The sequence below is a fragment of the Channa argus genome, chromosome 8 (assembly GCF_033026475.1).
Source record: "Channa argus isolate prfri chromosome 8, Channa argus male v1.0, whole genome shotgun sequence".
Lineage (NCBI taxonomy): Eukaryota > Metazoa > Chordata > Actinopteri > Anabantiformes > Channidae > Channa > Channa argus.
This window is the reverse complement of record NC_090204.1, coordinates 27,260,612-27,281,151: the sequence shown is the minus strand read 5'-3', so window position 1 is coordinate 27,281,151 and position 20,540 is coordinate 27,260,612. Positions and strand designations below refer to the sequence as shown.

Genomic DNA, 20,540 nt, shown 5'->3' with positions numbered 1-20,540 from the left:
CCTCTCTGTCTGTTTACATTATGAAGGCGTCTGTGAACACAGTGCAGATGCTGCAGGGAACAAGCACCTACGCAGAATCTGAAAACAAACAGCATTAGACTGTTATTATTAGAAATGTGCTTCAAATTTCACATCTGTAACGTATCCACACAACCATACACAAACCTACAGCATAAATATGGCTTCTGTGGTGCATGTCCATGCTGAGTACGCTACATACTGTACTGCATTTGTGCTGTATATTACAGGTTATGGCTCTGCCAACTACTGTCCTATGCAAACTGTTTATTTACTAATGTCTCTCAGAATGTCCCCACACTGGGCTCAGTCGCCATAACAATGGCCCTTCACAACTGTGATGAAGTAGCTGTGGCTGGATTTGGCTACAACCTGAGCACCCCCCATGCCCCCCTGCACTACTACGAGAAAATCCTGATGTCAGCCATTAAAGAGGTAACTAAGCACTTTCTTTATTAGGATACCGTGTGATACTAGAGCTGTAGCTCAGGTTAAGACTTAAAGCCAGGATCGGCAACTTAAGCCTCACTCAAAAACATTTAGAAGCAAATATCTTTGCACCTCTTCCAGGTCACTGCGTTAAGATAAATTACGGAGCATATCCCTGTTGCAAACTGTATCTTTACATCCGACTGTTGTATCCCACCTTTTCTTTGACTCATCTTTTGATCTACAAGACCTGCCAGATGGGTCAGGCTCCTTTTTCACACATTTGGGTGATTTATACCTGGTTTTATAAAGTGTTATGTGACCAGCAGACATTTCAAAAGACTGTGGCAATCTGTATGAGATGTCTGTGTATACAGATTCATGTGCCAGGCCTGCACACATGTAAGAAATGTATTAGGATAAACCCTTTGAGATGTATCATCATCTTTTCAAGGGGGACCCAAAACAGAAACACTCACAGGGAACAAAAAGAGAAAACAAAACACAGAAAGAAAACTTAACAAGTTAAGTTAAGCAATAAAAACACATGCTGTGTGTTCAGTAGGAAGATAGAGCATTCTGAAATAAGCAAAGACCGAAAACAAATGTATACAGGATACATTATGAACTTAGATCTATTTTTTAATAAAAAAATGAATTAAAAAAACTTCCTTTCAGCTCCTTCTTGCACACATCTTGTGAAACTCTTTTCTGATAGGACTTGGCTTTGATGTTTTCTCCTTGACTTTGATTTTTGCTGCATTGTACCTCACTTGTAAGTCGTTTTGGATAAAAGCGTCTGCTAAATGACTAAAATGTAAAGGAAAAAATGTAAATGTAAAAGCTATTTTACTAGATTCCTTAGAGACATGAAGAACGTTAAGTGATCAGAGCACTGACATAAATTATTTGCTCTGCTCTATTAACAGCATAAAGTTTAGAAGGGCTCATTTCAGTCAAACTCTGAGCCGTTTACTTTAATGATTCATCTCCTGCATTTACTGATTTACCTACTCCCACATAACATTCACAAACCCCTAATTTGTTTGTATTCTCAACAACATCCTTTTCATTAGTTTTCCAGGTTTATTCTGCACTGGCTCCGTTTACTGTGACCTTTCTCTCATTCAGAAAGCTTCTTAGGTATCTAGTGGGATTTACCCCGCATGCTGAGCAGTGGCCTGAGATGTGTATGAACTTTCAAGTGTAGGAATGTTGTTGGGCACTGCTTTGTAGGAACTGGGTTGCCATTCATTCCGCTTTGCAGTCTCCACTCTTAGTCCAGATTATTGATCCAAACATGCAGTCCCCTCTGTCTTGTTTTGACTGACTGCCACAGACTTGTGTTTCAGGTCAGAGAGCACCCAGAACAGCTTGGCCCTGCATTTGGGCGTGTAAAATAATAGAACATTTTAGAGATCCTAATTTAGACATAATAAGTATTACAAATGTGACCAAAAGATTTCAACAAGTGAAACCGTGCTGAAATTGTTTATGTCTGATGGCCCCATCCAAGTACAAAAACACACTTTGCTCTCATGCTGGTTGACAAATGGTGATTACAAAGTTTATTTTCCCCTCACAAAGGCAGAGTAGCAGCATGCAGACAGCATTTATGAGATACCTTGTACAATTAACATTTATTATTATTGCTTTTTGTTGCTCTTATCTTTTCTCTCTCCGCTTTCGACTCCCCCCAACCGGTCAACGCAGATGGCTGCCCACCCTGAGCCTGGTTCTGCTGGAGGTTTCTTCCGTTTAAAGGAGTTTTTCCTCTCCACTGTTGCCTAGAGCTTGCTCAAAGGGGATTTGTTGGGTTTTCTCTATAAATCTTTATAGTCTAGACGTTATTGGGTAAAGTGCGTTGAGAAGACTTTGTTGTGGATTAGTGCTATATAAATAAAGTTGAATTGAATTATTAGAGCTAATAAATCTGGTAGAATATAGTAATTATTGTGATTAAAACTGGTAAAGCAATCATCCTGTTATGTAAGTGTTTTGAACTTTGCATGGTTAACAAAAATAGCAGTAAATGCAGGGGCTTAATAAGTCCATGTACTTTTTGGAAGTGGTTGCAGCAGCCTTGGCTAAGCTGGGAAGTAGTTGATGAGATCTGGTCTGGACCAGTCAGAGACTATCACCAGACATCTTCTGCTGATGGAAAATTAAGAACATGCAATGTTCAGGCCCCTTTTTGGAAACATCTACACATCTTTTCATGATGTTTTCTTCAGTTGAATGGTTGTAAATGGTTAACAAAGCACAAAACAAAAGACAGCTCGAGCGTATTTGAATGTTGAATTTACTACTTGTAGCAATAACTGCTTGATAAATCTGTGGCATCTGTGGTTTGTTTGCCTTTACCAGGTGTTAAAACATCTTAAAATAATAATTAATGCACAGTAAACAATAACATTTTTGGTTTGGCTCTACCTCCATCGGTAGTGTCATTTTCAGTGTGAATTAAAGCTAAAAGTTATAGATAACTACCTAAAATCATCACTGACACGTGGAGGTGGAAATGTGATGATCTGAGGTGCTTCGGCAATGGGAGAGTGGGATATCCCCAACAACATGGATACCACCCCATACTGCAGAGGCATGTTAGTCCCTCTGGGCAACGGCTGCTTGAGAATACATGTATTCATTTAAGTCATTTAAGAGAATGACTCCAAGCATTTCTCCCAGTTGTGCTGGGACATTTATCTTTGGGAAATTCTGCAGAAATTACACTTGAAGATACTTACAAATGAATTGTGCTTTTTGTGTTTTGGGATTCATTTACAAACATTAGATTAAACAAAATCAACAATAATCGAAATAAAAGTGTGTAGGTGTCTCCAAAAGTTTTCTTGCCAGTGTGTGTGTGTTGCTTATGGGAGTTGGTCAGACCATAGTGCTGGGTTGGCTTATCAACCGAGAATATGTGAAATATGCTAAATGTTTAGAACTGCTTCAGTGCCCACAGTGTTGTCACAAATTCTCCATTTGTTACACTTACTGTGTCTCCATTCCCTTTGCAGTCCTGGACTCACAACATACCTAAAGAGAGGGCGTTTCTGGTCAAGCTGGTGAAAGCTGGAGTTATCCAGGACTTGAGTAATGGGATTTGTGGTGCAGGATGCTCATAGTCTCTACTCAACTCTGTGGCTCCTGGGTTTCGACACTCTGCTCAGCTCTACGTGCTCCAGCACCCGAAGATGGAAACTCACAGTTCTCTCTGCTGTTTTTCTTGGCGACAGCAGTGGTCCCTGCTGAAAGACACGTATGCACAGTGTAGGACACGCTGCCTCAGTGTTGCATATTGACATATTGCGCCCTCTGCGTTGTATCCAACTATTTAGCCCCTCATAGTTGCAGACTAGTGCGTATTTACTTGGATTTGGGGCCCTGGATCAAAGCTGCACCTGGACCAGACTGCCTCTAGGCTTGTAGTGCTGCAGGCTAAAGAGAGGAAGAGAAATTGATGGTGGTTTTAAACGACGAGCCTGTGCCAAGAATACCTCTACAAGTGTCCTTCTGCTCACACATCTGAATGTAATCTGCATCAGTACGCATATGGTTACTGTTTTATATTCTTCAGTTTCTGTTAATCAGGTTGCACACAACATGACGGGACTCAGCTATCCTGGACATCTGAGGGGAATGTGCTTTTTTTTGGGGGGATTATTGATTATTTGAATGACGGGCAAAATGAAGCTGGGGAATACAAGGTAATAAGCAGCAGCAGCATGAACACCCGTCTCAAGCCCACAGCCCACTCTCTTACCTTACCGATTTGTTCTTGCGAGGCAGCAAGCCACCATGGTCTCTCAAGATGTCCTCTCGGTGTCCACCTGATAGGGAGTTTTATTTTTCTATCTAAATCTGGAAGCGCTCACACCTCTCAAGGGAGACGTTCATTTGTGAATTTGCAATCCCATTTTCAATGCAAAAATGGTACAAAGACAACATATAAATAGTTGAAACTAAGGAATTTTATTGTTGCAAATGATTTGTTCATTTTGAATTTAATTCCTGCAGCATGTTTCAGAAAAGTTGGGACAGGGGCATGTTAACCATGTGTTGTATTACCTCCTATTTTAACAACACACACGTTTGGGAAATAAGACGACCAGCTTCTTTAATAACCTGTGTCCTGTGTCTACCTGCTCGGTCCCTGACATTTGCCTAAAAGAGGTCAACGAAAGTTAGCTAAACTTAAACTACCAAACTGAAATTACAACACAGGTTTAGTAACATTATCCCATTACTTAAATATGCAAAAGCATAAAAAAAGAACCAAAAAAGTTTAACCTATAACATCTAAAGAAACGTGTTCCCCATATTTTCCCCTCCCTGCATCAAACAAGGTACTTGGTACAGTCCAGGCCAAGTAGTATTTAAAGTTGATAAGGGCCTCAAGCCAATCTTTTATTTGCGTGGCCAACAGCCCAGGACCAGCGGAACGGTAACTCAAGACAAAGAGAAATTAAATTAATACAACTTGAACTTAATAGCAAGAAACTAAACTTAAGGTAAAAGGTAAGTGAAGACATTACCAAACAAACTTAGGGTGTGGCCATCACACCTGGACAGCAAACCCCAAACCACAACCTCACAGTTTTTACACTTCACCTCAGTCCATTTGTAATGACATTGGCCTCAGAGAAACTGGCAGTGTTTTTAGTTTGTGTTTGTATGTGGTTGTTTCTTTGCATGGTAAAGGTTTAAGTTTCAGTGTGGAATGTAGAGACAAAGTGTGTTCACTTTCAGAGGTGTTCCAGATCCTACGCAGTGATTTCCACGCTAGAACGACTTAGGGCTTGAATATCACAACCATTTGTGCAATGTTTCCAGAGAGACTCTGGATTCTCTAAATGGTTAATGATATTCTTCTTTTCCTTTGGGCTGTTTCCTTTCAGGAGTCACCACAGCGAATCATGTGCCTCCATCTAACTCTGTCCTCTGCATCCTCTTCTCTCACACCAGCTAACTTCCTGTCCTCTCTCACTACATCCATAAATCTCCTCTTTGATCTTCCTCTAGTCCTCCTGCCTGTCAGCTCCAACCTCAGCATCCTTCTACCGATATATTCACAGTTTCTCCTCTGAACATGTCCAAACCAGCTCAATCTGTCCTCACTGACTTTATCTCCAAAACATCTAACATGAACTGTCCCTCTGATGTCCTCATTCCTGATCCTGTCCATCCTCGTCTCTCCCAAAGAGAACCTCAACATCTTAAGCTCTGCTACCTCCAGCTCTGCCTCCTGTCTTTTCTTCAGTGCCACTGTCTCTAAGCTGAACAACATCTCTGGTTTTAGTGTTGGTCCCAGATCTTCTCCAGTGTGGCCATAATCAAAAGATACCCCGCCCAACGTGGGGCTCGAACCCACGACCCTGAGATTAAGAGTCTTATGCGCTACCGACTGAGCTAGCCGGGCCGCTAAAAGGACACCTGAAAAGACCCTTTGACCCTCAATAAAGCGACATTTTTCCAGGCGTGTTTAAGCAAAGTCCGACTCTGTTTCAAATTACTGCCAGGAGTGCCCGAGGTGCATTCTCGTAAGAATGTTGCGGCAGCATTATCTCAGCAGCACAATGGTATATGGTAGAGAAGGATTATGCAATAGTGTTGCCATGTCTTTTGCTTTGTGCAACAAAAGACAATCACGAGTTGTTAAAGTTTTCAAAGTTGTTCAATACAAATATGTCTAAATCATTAGCAACATGCAGATAAAAGTAATGTCAGGAGTGGGATTTGAACCCACGCCTCCACTGGAGACCAGAAGTCCCTTTGGGGAAGGAGTTCTTCCTTGAGTCTGGCGCCTTAGACAGCTCGGCCATCCTGACAGCCGTTGGTGGGCGCAGACTCTTTAGGACAGTGGAAGTAAGTCATTAGGTTGTTATTCTCTAATTCAATCCACGTACTCAAGGTGTTCTTGAGGAAAGTCTCAATTTGTTGCAATACTCACCTTTGTCTCAGCTGGAAAGGGCCGTCAGTCGGGACTTTGCGCAACTTATGACAGTGTAATGAAGTGAGTGAAGCTCTTGTTTGTGAGTTTAGTGGGTTTCAGTTGGAGTGTTGGTTAGATGATCGATATTGTTTGGCAAAACGTTTGTACGGGTAGCCAAGTCTGGCTGCAGTTGCAGCTGGATTTTCTGAATTGCTACTTTTTCGAAAACCTCAGCATCCATCGTAGGGCTTGCAGCCTTTTGTTACGCTTATGCACAGTTTGGGAAAACTGATTGGAAACATGGTTACGTGTATAAACGACAACAAAATTGCGGTACTCCGAGTGGTATCTAGTCAGGTAAAGTCGGTTTCCATATCCCAATTTGTGAAATCACCTCCCCTGAGAAAGCCGACTGTAATTTGGCTACTTTACTGTGTGTAATTGCAGGAAGTGACTTTCATTTTCAGCTGTACAAGAAATCAAGGTTTTGTGCAGTTTTAGTGTTGGTCCCAGATCTTATCCAGTGTGGCCGTATTAAAAGCACCACGCATAATGTGGGGCTCGAACCCACGACCCTGAGATTAAAAGTCTCATGCTCTACCGCCTGAGCTAGCCGGGCCTCAAAGAGGACCCTGAAAAGACCCTTTGACCTTCAATGAAGCAACATATTTCCAGGCGTCTTTGACCAAAGTCCCACTTTGTTTCAGCAATCGCTCTTACATCAGCTGCAACTATTTAGCCGTTTGTTTTCTGCAACTTCCTCCAGACAGTAAGTCTTAGGCTTGGAGTATATTGCTTTGAACTAACCGTTTGTCCTCATTCTTGATCCTGTCCATCTTTGTTACTCCCAAAGAGAACCTCAACATCTTAAGCTCTGCTACCTCCAGCTCTGCCTCCTGTGTTTTCTTTAGTGCCGAGACGGTGGCTTCCTTTCATTCTCGCTGACACTCTTTTATCACACAACACACCTGACACTTTTGTCCACCCGTTCCAACCTGCCTGCACTCGCCTCTTCAACTCTTTTCCACACTCTCCGTTGCTCTGAACAGTTGACCCTAAGTACTTAAAGTCCTGCACCTTCTTCACCTCTGCCCCCTGTAACCTCACCGTTCCACCTAGGTCCCTCTCATTGACACACATCTCAGTTTTCCAGAGCAGACCTCCATCTCTCTAGATTTTCCTCCACCTGCTCCCTGTTCTCACTACAAATCACAATGTCATCCGCAAACATCATAGTCCACGGAGATCCCAGTCTAACCTCATCTGTCAGCCTGTCCGCCACCAGAGCAAGGAAGAAGGGGCTCAGAGCCGATCCTTGATGCAGACCCACCGCCACCTTGAACTCCTCTGTCACATCTACAGCACACCTCACTGCGATCTTACAGCTTTCATACATGTCCTCCATCACTCTAACATACTTATCTGCCACTCCAGAATTCCTCATACAATACCACAGCTCCTCTCTCGGCACCCTGTCATACGCTTTCTCTAAGTCTATGAAGACACAATGCAACTCCCTCTAACCTTCTCTGTACTTCTCCATCAGCATCCTCAAAGCAAATACTTCATCTGTTGGACTCTTTCTAGGCATGAAACCATATTGCTCACCTCTGCCCTTAGCCTAGCTTCCACTACTATTTCCCACAACTTCATTGTGTGGCTCATCAACTTTATTCCTCTGTAGTTGCCACAGCTCTGCTCATCTCCCTTGTTCTCAAAAATGGGCACCAGTACACTTCTCCTCCAGTCCTCGACCCTCCTCTCACTCTCCAAGATCTTGTTAAACAAACTAGTCAGAAACTCTACTGCCACCTCTCCTAGACACTTTCATACCTCCACAGGTATGTCATCAGGACCCGCTGCCTTTCCACTCTTCATCCTCTTCAACGTCCTCCTCACTTCACTCTTACTAATCTTGGCTACTTCCTGCTCCACACCAGTCACCTCTTCTACTCTTTGTTCCCTTTCATTTTCCTCATTGATTAACTCTTAAAAAGTTCTCCTTCCATCTTCCCATCACAATCCTGGCACCTGTCAATTTATTTCCATCCTTATCGTTAATCACCCTAACCTGCTGCACATCCTTCCCATCTCTGTCTCTTAGTCTGGCCAACCTGAACAAATCCACCTCTCCCTCTTTAGTGTCCAACCTAACATACAAGTCCTCATATGCTCTTTGCCACCTCTACCTTCACCTTACGCTGCATCTCCCTGTACTCTTGTCGACTCTCTTCAGTCCTCGCAGTGTCCCACTTCTTCTTAGCTAACCTTTTTCTCTGTATACACTCCTGAAGTTCCTCGTTCTGCCGCCAAATCACCTTGTCCACTTTCCTCTTTCCAGATGACACACCGAGTACCCTCGGTGTTCCCTATGAAAGTCCCCCAGTGACTTTCATTTTCAGCTGTACAACAAATCAAGTTGTTCTGCAGTTTTTGTGTTGGTCCCGATCTTCTCCAGTGTGGCCATAATCAAAAAAGACCCCGCCTAACGTGGGGCCCGAACCCACGACCCTGAGATTAAGAGTCTCATGCTCTACCGACGGGGCTAGCCGGGCCGCTAAAAGGACACCTGAAAAGACCCTTTGACCCTCAATAAAGCGACATTTTTCCAGGCGTGTTTAAGCAAAGTCCGACTCTGTTTCAGCAATCACTTTTAGATCAGCTGCAACTATTTAGCCGTTTGTTTTCTGCATCTTCCTCCAGACAGTAAGTCTTAGGCTTGGAATAAATTGCTTCGAACTAATCGTTTGCATGCACATCATGGCCACCTCACCTGACGTGAGTTGATGTGGAGGGTCAGTTGTGCGCGTGGTCAGAAATTACTGCCAGGAGTGCCCGAGGTGCATTCTCGTAAGAATGTTGCGGCAGCATTATCTCAGCAGCACAATGGTATATGGTAGAGAAGGATTATGCAATAGTGTTGCCATGTCTTTTGCTTTGTGCAACAAAAGACAATCACGAGTTGTTAAAGTTTTCAAATTTGTTCAATACAATTATGTCTAAATCATTAGCAACATGCAGATAAAAGTAATGTCAGGAGTGGGATTTGAACCCACGCCTACACAGGAGACCAGAAGTCCCTTTGGGGAAGGAGTTCTTCCTTGAGTCTGGCGCCTTAGACCGCTCGGCCATCCTGACAGTCGTTGGTGGGCGCCGACTCTTTAGGACAGTGGAAGTAAGTCATTAGGTTGTTATTCTCTAATTCAATCAACATACTCGAGGTGTTCTTGAGGAAAGTCTCAATTTGTTGCAATACTCACCTTTGTCTCAGCTGGAAAGGGCCGTCAGTCGGGACTTTGCGCAACTTTTGACAGTGTAATGAAGTGAGTGAAGCTCTTGTTTGTGAGTTTAGTGGGTTTCAGTTGGAGTGTTGGTTAGATGATCGATATTGTTTGGCAAAACGTTTGTACGGGTAGCCAAGTCTGGCTGCAGTTGCAGCTGGATTTTCTGAATTGCTACTTTTTCGAAAACCTCAGCATCCATCGTAGGGCTTGCAGCCTTTTGTTACGCTTATGCACAGTTTGAGAAAGCTGATTGGAAACATGGTTACGTGTATAAACGACAACAAAATTGCGGTACTCCGAGTGGTATCTAGTTGGGTAAAGTCGGTTTCCATATCCCAATTTGTGAAATCACCTCCCCTGAGAAAGCCGACTGTAATTTGGCTACTTTACTGTGTATAATTGCAGGAAGTGACTTTCATTTTCAGCTGTACAAGAAATCAAGGTTTTGTGGAGTTTTAGTGTTAGTCCCAGATCTTATCCAGTGTGGCCGTATTAAAAGCACCACACATAACGTGGGGCTCGAACCCACGACCCTGAGATTAAAACTCTCATGCTCTACCGCCTGAGCTAGCCGGGCCTCGAAGAGGACCCTGAAAAGACCCTTTGACCTTCAATGAAGCAACATATTTCCAGGCGTCTTTGAGCAAAGTCCCACTTTGTTTCAGCAATCGCTCTTAGATCAGCTGCAACTATTTAGCCGTTTGTTTTCTGCAACTTCCTCCAGAAAGTAAGTCTTAGGCTTGGAGTATATTGCTTTGAACTAACCGTTTGTCCTCATTCTTGATCCTGTCCATCCTCGTTACTCCCAAAGAGAACCTCAACATCTTAAGCTCTGCTACCTCCAGCTCTGCCTCCTGTGTTTTCTTTAGTGCCGCTGTCTCTAAGCCGAACAACATCGCTGGTCTCACCACTGTCTTGAGACGGTGGCTTCCTTTCATTCTCGCTGACACTCTTTTATCACACAACACACCTAACACTTTTTTCCACCCGTTCCAACCTGATTGCAGTCGCCTCTTCAACTCTTTTCAACACTCTCCGTTGCTCTGAACTGTTGACCCTAAGTACTTAAAGTCCTGCACCTTCTTCACCTCTGCCCCCTGTAACCTCACCGTTCCACCTGGGTCCCTCTCATTGACACACATCTCAGTTTTCCAGAGCAGACCTCCATCTCTCTAGATTTTCCTCCACCTGCTCCCTGTTCTCACTACAAATCACAATGTCATCCGCAAACATCATAGTCCACGGAGATTCCAGTCTAACCTCATCTGTCAGCCTGTCCGCCACCAGAGCTAGGAAGAAGGGGCTCAGAGCCGATCCTTGATGCAGACCCACCGCCACCTTGAACTCCTCTGTCACATCTACAGCACACCTCACTGCGGTCTTACAGCTTTCATACATGTCCTCCATCACTCTAACATACTTATCTGCCACTCCAGAATTCCTCATACAATACCACAGCTCCTCTCTCGGCACCCTGTCATACGCTTTCTCGAAGTCTACGAAGACACAATGCAACTCCCCATGACCTTCTCTGTATTTCTCCATCGGCATCCTCAAAGCAAATACTTCATCTGTTGGACTCTTTCTAGGCATGAAACCATATTGCTCACCTCTGCCCTTAGCCGAGCTTCCACTACTATTTCCCACAACTTCATTGTGTGGCTCATCAACTTTATTCCTCTGTAGTTGCCACAGCTCTGCTCATCTCCCTTGTTCTTAAAAATGGGCACCAGTACACTTCTCCTCCAGTCCTCGGCCCTCCTCTCACTCTCCAAGATCTTGTTAAACAAACTAGTCAGAAACTCTACTGCCATCTCTGCTAGACTCTTTCATACCTCCACAGGTATGTCATCAGGAGCCGCTGCCTTTCCACTCTTCATCCTCTTCAACGTCCTCCTCACTTCACTCTTACTAATCTTGGCTACTTCCTGCTCCACACCAGTCACCTCTTCTACTCTTTGTTCCCTTTCATTTTCTTCATTGATTAACTCTTAAAAAGTTCTCCTTCCATCTTCCCATCACACTCCTGGCACCTGTCAATACATTTCCATCCTTATCTTTAATCACACTAACCTGCTGCACATCCTTCCCATCTCTGTCTCTTAGTCTGGCCAACCTGAACAAATCCACCTCTCCCTCTTTAGTGTCCAACCTAGCATACAAGTCCTCATATGCTCTTTGCCACCTCTACCTTCACCTTACGCTGCATCTCCCTGTACTCTTGTCGACTCTCTTCAGTCCTCGCAGTGTCCCACTTCTTCTTAGCTAACCTTTTCCTCTGTATACACTCCTGAAGTTCCTCGTTCTGCTGCCAAATCACCTTGTCCACTTTCCTGTTTCCAGATGACACACCGAGTACCCTCGGTGTTCCCTATGAAAGTCCCCCAGTGACTTTCATTTTCAGCTGTACAACAAATCAAGTTGTTCTGCAGTTTTTGTGTTGGTCCAGATCTTCTCCAGTGTGGCCATAATCAAAAAAGACCCCGCCCAACGTGGGGCTCGAACCCACAACCCTGAGATTAAGAGTCTCATGCTCTACCGACTGAGCTAGCCGGGCCGCTAAAAGGACACCCGAAAAGACCCTTTGACCCTCAATAAAGCAACATTTTTCCAGGCGTGTTTAAGCAAAGTCCCACTCTGTTTCAGCAATCACTTTTAGATCAGCTGCAACTATTTAGCCGTTTGTTTTCTGCATCTTCCTCCAGACAGTAAGTCTTAGGCTTGGAATAAATTGCTTCGAACTAATCGTTTGCATGCACATCATGGCCACCTCACCTGACGTGAGTTGATGTGGAGGGTCAGTTGTGCGCGTGGTCAGAAATTACTGCCAGGAGTGCCCGAGGTGCATTCTCGTAAGAATGTTGCGGCAGCATTATCTCAGCAGCACAATGGTATATGGTAGAGAAGGATTATGCAATAGTGTTGCCATGTCTTTTGCTTTGTGCAACAAAAGACAATCACGAGTTGTTAAAGTTTTCAAAGTTGTTCAATACAAATATGTCTAAATCATTAGCAACATGCAGATAAAATTAATGTCAGGAGTGGGATTTGAACCCACGCCTCCACTGGAGACCAGAAGTCCCTTTGGGGAAGGAGTTCTTCCTTGAGTCTGGCGCCTTAGACCGCTCCATCACCAGAGCAAAAGAGAAGGGGCTCAGAGCTGATCCTTGATGCAGACCCACCTCCACCTTGAACTCCTCTGTCACACCTACAGCACCTCACCACTGTCTTACAGCTCTCATACATGTCCTGCACCACTCTAACATACTTCTCTGCCACTCCAGACGTCCTCATACAATACCACAGCTCCTCTCTCTGCACCCTGTCATACACTTTCTCTAAATCTATGAAGACACAATGCAACTCCCTCTAACCTTCTCTGTACTTCTCCATCAGCATCCTCAAAGCAAATACTGCATCTGTTGGACTCTTTCTAGGCATGAAACCATATTGCTCACCTCTGCCCTTAGCCGAGCTTCCACTACTCTTTCTCACAACTTCATTCTGTGGCTCATCAGCTTTATTCCTCTGTAGTTGCCACAGCTCTGCTCATCTCCCTTGTTCTTAAAAATTGGTACCAGTACACTTCTCCTCCAGTCCTCAGCATCCTCTCACTCTCCAAGATCTTGTTAAACAAACTAGTCAGAAACTCTACTGCCACCTCTCCTAGACACTTTCATACCTCCACAGGTTTGTCATCAGGACCAACTGTCTTTCTACTCTTCATCCTCTTCAACGTCCTCCTCACTTCACTCTTACTAATCTTTGCTACTTCCTGCTCCACACCAGTCACCTCTTCTACTCTTCGTTCCCTTTCATTTTCCTCATTCATCAACTCTTCAAAGTTCTCCTTCCATCTTCCCATCACACTCCTGGCACCTGTCAATACATTTCCATCCTTATCTTTAATCACACTAACCTGCTGCACATCCTTCCCATCTCTGTCTCTTTGTCTGGCCAACCTGTACAAATCCACCTCTCCCTCTTTAGTGTCCAACCTAGGATACAAGTCCTCATATGCTCTTTGTTTTCATCATGTCAACCAAATCTCTAGCCTTCCCTGTCATAGGACCAACATTCCAAGTCCCTACTTTCAGTCCTACATTCTTAGCTTTCCTCTTCTCTCTCTGCCTACGAACACACCTTCCTCCTCTCCTTCTTCATCTTCGACCAACAGTAGTTCAATTTCCACCGGTACCCTGTAGGTCAACAGCACCGGTGGCGGTCGTTGTTAAACCGGGCCCCAATCGATTCGGTATGGAAGTCTTTGTCACGATTCGCATGTTTGATTTAACATGTGTTTTACGTTGGATGCCCTTCCTGACACAGCCCTCTGCATTTATCTAGACTTGGGACTGGCAGAAGAAGACACTGGCTTGTGCCCCCTTGGGGTTGCGTTGTTATGCTCAATGATATTATAGATTATAAATGATGAAATCCACCGATTCTTGGCAATTTAGTATTGAGACACATTGTTCTCAATATTTTCTCTTCTGAACAGTGATGAACCTTGCACTATTCTTACCTCTGAGAGCCTCTGAAGCTACTCTCAGATGCTCATTTTATACATGACACTGATATGAATATTAACCTCATTACTTGTTATAGACTCCAGCTGTTTATTATTTACCAGTTACCATTACAAAACTTTTCCAGTGCTTTGTTGTCTCTGTCCCAACTTTTTAAACACATGCCAGATTTGAAATTAACAAATATTTTCAACCCAGTTACATTTCTACATAGCGTGGTCATGAAGGGCTACCTCAGTGAGTCTGGAAAGTAAATATATGAAATGTGTGACTTGGGTTATAGTGTTACTGGGAGAAAATATTTTTAAAAGCAGTAGAGCTTCTGGGCCTCTCTATAATAGAGTTCTCTTTTTTGGGGGGGGGGTTTAGAACTGCTGGACAGACAATTTTAGATTTTACTAATGATCTGTTTTCCTTCCTGTCTGATCAAACAGTGTTGTCAATCAAGTAAGCATTAACATGTGCCCATCCCATCCAAAGACGGCGTTATAAGATTATTTAAATTCTCAGAATGAAATGTCCTACTAACAACCCTATTTAGACTCTTTGCTGTTGACCCAAGTTGTTGTCAGGTGGAGGATAATGATCTCAGCAGTACTTCAGTCAATCCAGCCTTTTGTTAGGGTGACTGTACAGACACTTTATGTAAAATTCATGTCACAGCCACAAGTTTATGACACCGCATTTAAAGAAGAAAAATGATTCTCTGGTTTGATGAGGCAAAAAAAAAAAAATCTTTCTGCAAAACTTCACGTAGCATGCAAGTTGACACTGTTTTTCACCTGCTAATACCATCGCTGCTGTCAAGCTTGGTAGTGGTACCATCGTGCTAAAGTGGTGGCTGATCGGAACTGAAGGAAGGATAAATGAAGAAAGCGAGAAGGAAACCTGCTGAAGTTAGTACCATTTCTTTAGTTTGTTATTTGTGGAAAAATATTATAAAAATCCTCTGATCATAGTGGGTCCTGGCAAATGGAACCTCAGATGACATCTGAGAGCGGTTGTCCACCAATCTCACAGTTGTTGGTTCAATCCCCACCTCCTCCAGTCACATGTTGAAGTGTCCTTGAGCAAGACACTGAACCCCAACTTAGTTGCTCCCGGTGAGTGTTGGCCAGCTGCATAGCAGCTCCCCCATCGGTGTGTGACTGTGTGATTGTGAGTGTGAGTGTGAATGGGCGAATAAGAAGCAGTGTAAAGTGCTTTGAGTGCCAATAGGAAGAAAAGTGCTATATAACTGCAGAACATTTACTTTTCAACAAAAATGAAGCCAAAAAGCAAAAAAACTTGGGCAATTCCCCCATAATGTCCCCCATAGTTTGTAGATCCACCTTCAGCAGCAGTAACTTCAAGTAATTGTTTCCTGTAGGACTGTCAGTCTGTCGCATTCTCCTCACATTGTTGTGGAATTTTGGCCCATTCTTCTTTACAACATTGCTTCAGTTTAATAGGTTTTTGCGGCATTCGCTTCTACACAGCTCTCTTCAGCTTTTGTGATTTTGTAGATTTACTGGTCTGCTTAATGACTGGAAGGTGCCCAGGTCCTGGGACTGCTGTTTCTCTAAGCATTGCAAGGTCTGACCTTGGTGAATAATCTTTTTCACTGTAGAACTTCTATCTCCAAATTGTTTAGAAATGGTCTCATAACTCTTTTCCAGATTTATGTGCAGCAACAATTGCTTCTCTAAGACTATTGCTTATGTCTTTCCATCTTGGCATTGTGTTAACTGGAATTCTCCTTGTATAGAGGTCTGCAGACCTACTGACCTGCTAATCAAAGGGCTGATGATTAGCAGCTCCTTGATGCAACTTCCTCTCTTAATGAAAGCAGTAAAGTGGGTACTAGGGTGCTGTCCACATGTTGTTGGCTTCATTTCTGTTGATTTTAAAATGTCACATTAAAAAAGTGTGTTTGAGTGGCCCAACCAAAGCTTAGACGTTATTCTCACTTATTCCTCTCAAACAATCTGATGAAGCATGAGATGTGTCATGAAGAATGCGATAAACGGCCTAAATCCAGGTGTGAGGAGGTTGTAGAGACTCACGCAAGAAGACCAGAAGCTGTAGTTGTTACTTTTGCAATTTCACGTTAAAATGTTTTTACTTTTTTTTTTTTTTTTTTTTTTACAAAAATGTTACTTGTATTTGTGGAAAAAAATCAATAGTGTTTGCGTCAGTGACATGAATCATGCTATCCTGCAGGATATTACATCACACCTTGGCCCTGTTCTTCACTAATTGTTGGCTTGGACTGTGTACTCACAGCACAACGCAGGAGTTATAATCCTATCTCATGATAATGTAACGTAAAACCATATGCATCTAAGTAAATACAAGTAAACTTGTTTGCACTTAGAACAGCAGAAAATCTGAACCCAGGCATCAGAGGTTTAAACACCACATAAAATAACTACTCTAACCTGTTAAATTGCTAGTGCTGACAATCAATACACTATCACAAATCATATCTCAGTACTCAGATGTCTGGTTGTTTCATTTCATCAAGTTGCCTTAAAGTTCATTTGCAGCTGTTGTCATAATAGAGTTGCAGACATGTTGGTCTGCATTAGTTAACATTAAAACGTCAATAACGTAATGCTGGTTTATACATGATAAAATAGTCTTGTACATTAAAAGAAGCCAAAATGTAATTGAGGAAATACTGTAGGCTATGAGCACATTAAATACACCAGTTGGCCGAAATGTTAATATCACCTTGTGGTTTTAATGTTGGGGCATTGGAAAAATGCTGGCCATGATCAATAGGTGTCAGGACAACGTGCATCGCAACCTCTGTGTAGCTGCAAAGTGGTCAGACTGGCTACGATGGACCCCCGTCCACCACCGTGTGGTATTAAAGTTTTGGCTGATCTCTTGATTAAAACAAAGACATTGCCATTGTGAGAAATATGGTCATTAAGACCTGTTGATGATGAAGGGTCACTTAAGAATAAAGTAATCAGATAAGTGAATAATTGATTACTGAGTGTAGGAGACATGGTTTATCTGATTTATGAGAGCAATTTGATTCAGGGGGCTTCTCAGCTTTAAATGATTAGTTCTTCTACTATATCTGTAGTGTTATGTTAGTCACATACAATCATATGGTTTCCAAAGGTGTGTAAACTGTTATTGGCATTACTGTATTATAAGAACAAAGATAATTGAACTGGAAGTAACAGGACGATTTACCATGTGGAGTTTTTGGCCCCAGTGATGCATATGTGCCCACTATTCCATTCGTCTGGTTGTGGTACTGTGCCATCAGGGATGGGGGGGGGGGGGGCTTTCAGCAAATAAAAGCAGGTGTAAACAGGGTTGGAGGAGGGGGGCTAAATAAAGACGTTAAAGATCAGCTCTGCAAATACTTCAAGGAAGGTACTGTAATAATCAATTCAGCACGTTAAACCTGGAGGATACACACATAAACATGAATGCAGCTAACTCCTAATTACTGGGACAACACTTCACAAGGCCTCCTTTAAGCTGAATGCATTTCAGTTGAGATGCGTCAAGAACAGGGTCCAGGTCTGTTTTCCATCGTACGGGATTATTTGCTGCTTAAAATGTATTTTAGATGTTGAACATATTGAATGACTGATTTTTGTAATGAGGTATTTGGGGAGTCCCAGGCAGGACTGTGCTGATTCTGGCTTCAAAGGCCTCCTCCTATTCTCCCTGTTGTAAAACTTCACCTTGACCTTCCCCCCCCCCTAGTTATTGCCAGAATAACAGCAAAACACCTACTTATGATTATAAGTCTAAAGTCACCAAATTTTTCTCAATCACTTCACTCAGCCCTGCCAAAGGCTGCTACTTTATATCAGGCGTGCAGACATCAGTCATCAGTCACAATCAGTCTTAATACCAGTTACATTAACTGACCTTTATAAATTTCACTTTATTTATCAAGATCAATTGTATTGTGAAGTGTTACTTTAACACTCTGGTCTACATAGTTTGTGTTCACCTCTCTGTTGGTGGTTGTGAACTTAATGCTGATCAGAGGTTCATGCCAAAGTATTCATATATTTATTGTAGTATGTGCTCTACAACACATAAAAATAAAGATAAAAAGATCTATTTTTTTATTGTCTGTTTTTTTATATGTTGCATTGAAGCATAAAAAAAACAGTGAAATCCTCAATTTTATTTACTGAAATGATGAAAGAAGACAAACAAATTTAAACCACACTCTTATATTTATTTTGATAAAAGTCGGAAAAGAAATGTGTGTGAGTGAGTGAGTTAGAGCTTATTTAAACCTTTGCCACAACATTGTCTGCTCACACACTGTTACCATCTCCTCCAAAAGTAGAAGGCAGGACCCATTCCTCAAAAAATGTTATTAAATTTAGTTATTGGTTGCAAATCCCTTGTTTGCACTAACTGCATCAAGCCTGTGAACCATTGTCATCATTAAATCATTGGGGTTTTTTTTTTATGCTTCTTCACACTTTTGTCATAGCCGCTGTCAGTTGTTTTATTAATTAAAGCTATTAATAGTCAAACAGGAAACACTTTCCTGTCAGTCATGTTGTTCACTTACAAGTTGGGTCATATTATTCAAAATGTGCTATGTTCTATGTTGTATAATATATTTAGATGAAAGTATCCGTTAACTTAACCACTTATCCTATTCATAGTTGTTAGGGCTGGAGCACAAGAGGATGTAAATATTGTGAAACTGAACTTTTCATAGTTTGTCTCAAATGTTTATCTTTTGATTTCAAACCAAAATGTCTTAAATGTACAGCAACAACAAGCGAACCGGCCTTGTCATAGAAGTACTTTCGAAAAGTCCCGTATGGGCCACAGCCCAGCTGAAATGTAGGTTGAGCAGTTTATGTGGCAAATGTTTTGCCGTCGTTTAAATGATGTGAATTTTTTAGCTACTTATGTTCATCATTTCTGTCATTTTATGAAGTAATAAAGCTGCAAATAATTTAAGTGAGAAAAGAAAAATATTTTCTGAGCTCAGCAAATGTATTTGCTTGCTTACATTAAATACAGTGCGCGTGAATTGCTCTTCTTTCCCAGTTTCACTTCTCTGCAGTTGTGCAGCATTTTGGGGTTAAATCATTTCATACTGCTGATGGTTGTCATTTATTAGTTTTTACCAGCTTTCTCAACTGCAGTATTATTACTGCACAAGCTCCTAGTACAGGAAAACTGTACACAACAAGTGTGTATGCAGCAGGTCAAAGTAGGAGCAGGAAGTGAGTTTCTAACCTGTAATTTATTTAGATTACGCTCAGTAATTATCAGTTCTGTGTGTGCCTTAGTGAACAATACATACAAGCTTTCATCTTTACACGTCTCAAAATTAGTTAGGACATGTTTTCCAAATGTAATCAAGTAATTACGTTCTTCAGTTCTCGCTCCTCCCTTCCTCCTCTTTCAGAGAGCATAGGGAGAGAGGAAGCTCCTGGAAAATGGTGCTGAGTTTAACATGAGAAGTAGAAAATATACAGTGGAAGCAACTTAATACAGAGTTTGTCTTTTGTCCAATCGGGGAAGGTGCCCCTCCCCCTTTCCCCCTCCACACATATGTTGTCCTGTTAACACGCGTGTGCGAGGTCCATTCACACACATGGATTTTTGCCTGATTTTATGCTGGAGTCTACAGGCCCCACTCTGTCCTTCAACTGCTCCTTTTTAAAGAGTCATGTATTTGGGGTGTGTTCCACGTGTTTGTTGAAACAATCAACAGGTTTGACACTAAAGTAATTTAAAACTAAAAAAAATTTAATCATGCATCAGGAAGTTGTTGGACTTAATACTGGAAAAAATGTTGAATGGGGTTATACCTTAGCAACCAGATGTTTATAATAAAACAAGTTTGTGTATTTCATACTAAAAAGCAGAGTTCATGAGTGGACATTATTTTTAATTTGTACTTCACTGTGTTTGTGTGGTCTCAACCCCCTGTGTCACCCTTTCCTCCCTCTACTCGGTGTATAGGGAAGGCTATCGACCTGTGAAATACAAGAGTGTTGTATGTACTGTTCACATAAAATGATGGGGAGACACATCATACGACTTGGTGACATCTAGAGGCTGCAGTGACCTTCACATAGGAGACTGGGGTTTGTGGCCAGTGCATCTCATACACTGGTGGTGGAGGCTGCCATGCAAGGTGCTTACCTGACCCACCAAGAGCAGATTGGGTTTTGGAGTCTTGCCCAACTGCACTCCAACAGGTTTGATGGCAGGGACAAGCGGGATACAGGATGACGGCAACCATACCTGAGGTGCCTCTAAAGAATACTGGAGGGCAGATAGACTCAAGAGGATATTTGAAGAATCCACAGTCCAAAAGCACTTCCTCTACCATCTGTG

General features: G+C 42.4%; 1 protein-coding gene and 4 non-coding genes across 7 annotated transcripts in view; 1 reads left to right on the top strand and 4 right to left on the bottom strand.

Annotated features, from left to right (window-relative positions):
- st3gal3a (ST3 beta-galactoside alpha-2,3-sialyltransferase 3a) overlaps positions 1-19,221 on the top strand; it is a 70,705-nt gene extending 51,484 nt beyond the window's left edge. For 2 of the 3 annotated variants that reach the window (XM_067513494.1, XM_067513495.1), the window contains exons 10-11: positions 307-453; positions 3,471-19,221. In XM_067513494.1, coding sequence (XP_067369595.1) covers positions 307-453; positions 3,471-3,578 — 255 coding nt within the window. In that variant the 3' untranslated portion in view covers positions 3,579-19,221. The other variant, XM_067513497.1, reaches the window with a different exon arrangement.
- trnak-cuu (transfer RNA lysine (anticodon CUU)) lies at positions 5,800-5,872 on the bottom strand. Its single transcript has one exon. It is a non-coding gene; the product is annotated as a tRNA-Lys (tRNA).
- trnal-caa (transfer RNA leucine (anticodon CAA)) lies at positions 6,175-6,281 on the bottom strand. Its single transcript has 2 exons — positions 6,244-6,281; positions 6,175-6,219 (listed from the first exon to the last, which is right to left on the bottom strand). It is a non-coding gene; the product is annotated as a tRNA-Leu (tRNA).
- On the bottom strand, positions 9,417-9,523 carry trnal-caa (transfer RNA leucine (anticodon CAA)). Its single transcript has 2 exons — positions 9,486-9,523; positions 9,417-9,461 (listed from the first exon to the last, which is right to left on the bottom strand). It is a non-coding gene; the product is annotated as a tRNA-Leu (tRNA).
- trnak-cuu (transfer RNA lysine (anticodon CUU)) lies at positions 12,154-12,226 on the bottom strand. Its single transcript has one exon. It is a non-coding gene; the product is annotated as a tRNA-Lys (tRNA).
- Positions 19,222-20,540: the final 1,319 nt, after the last annotated feature.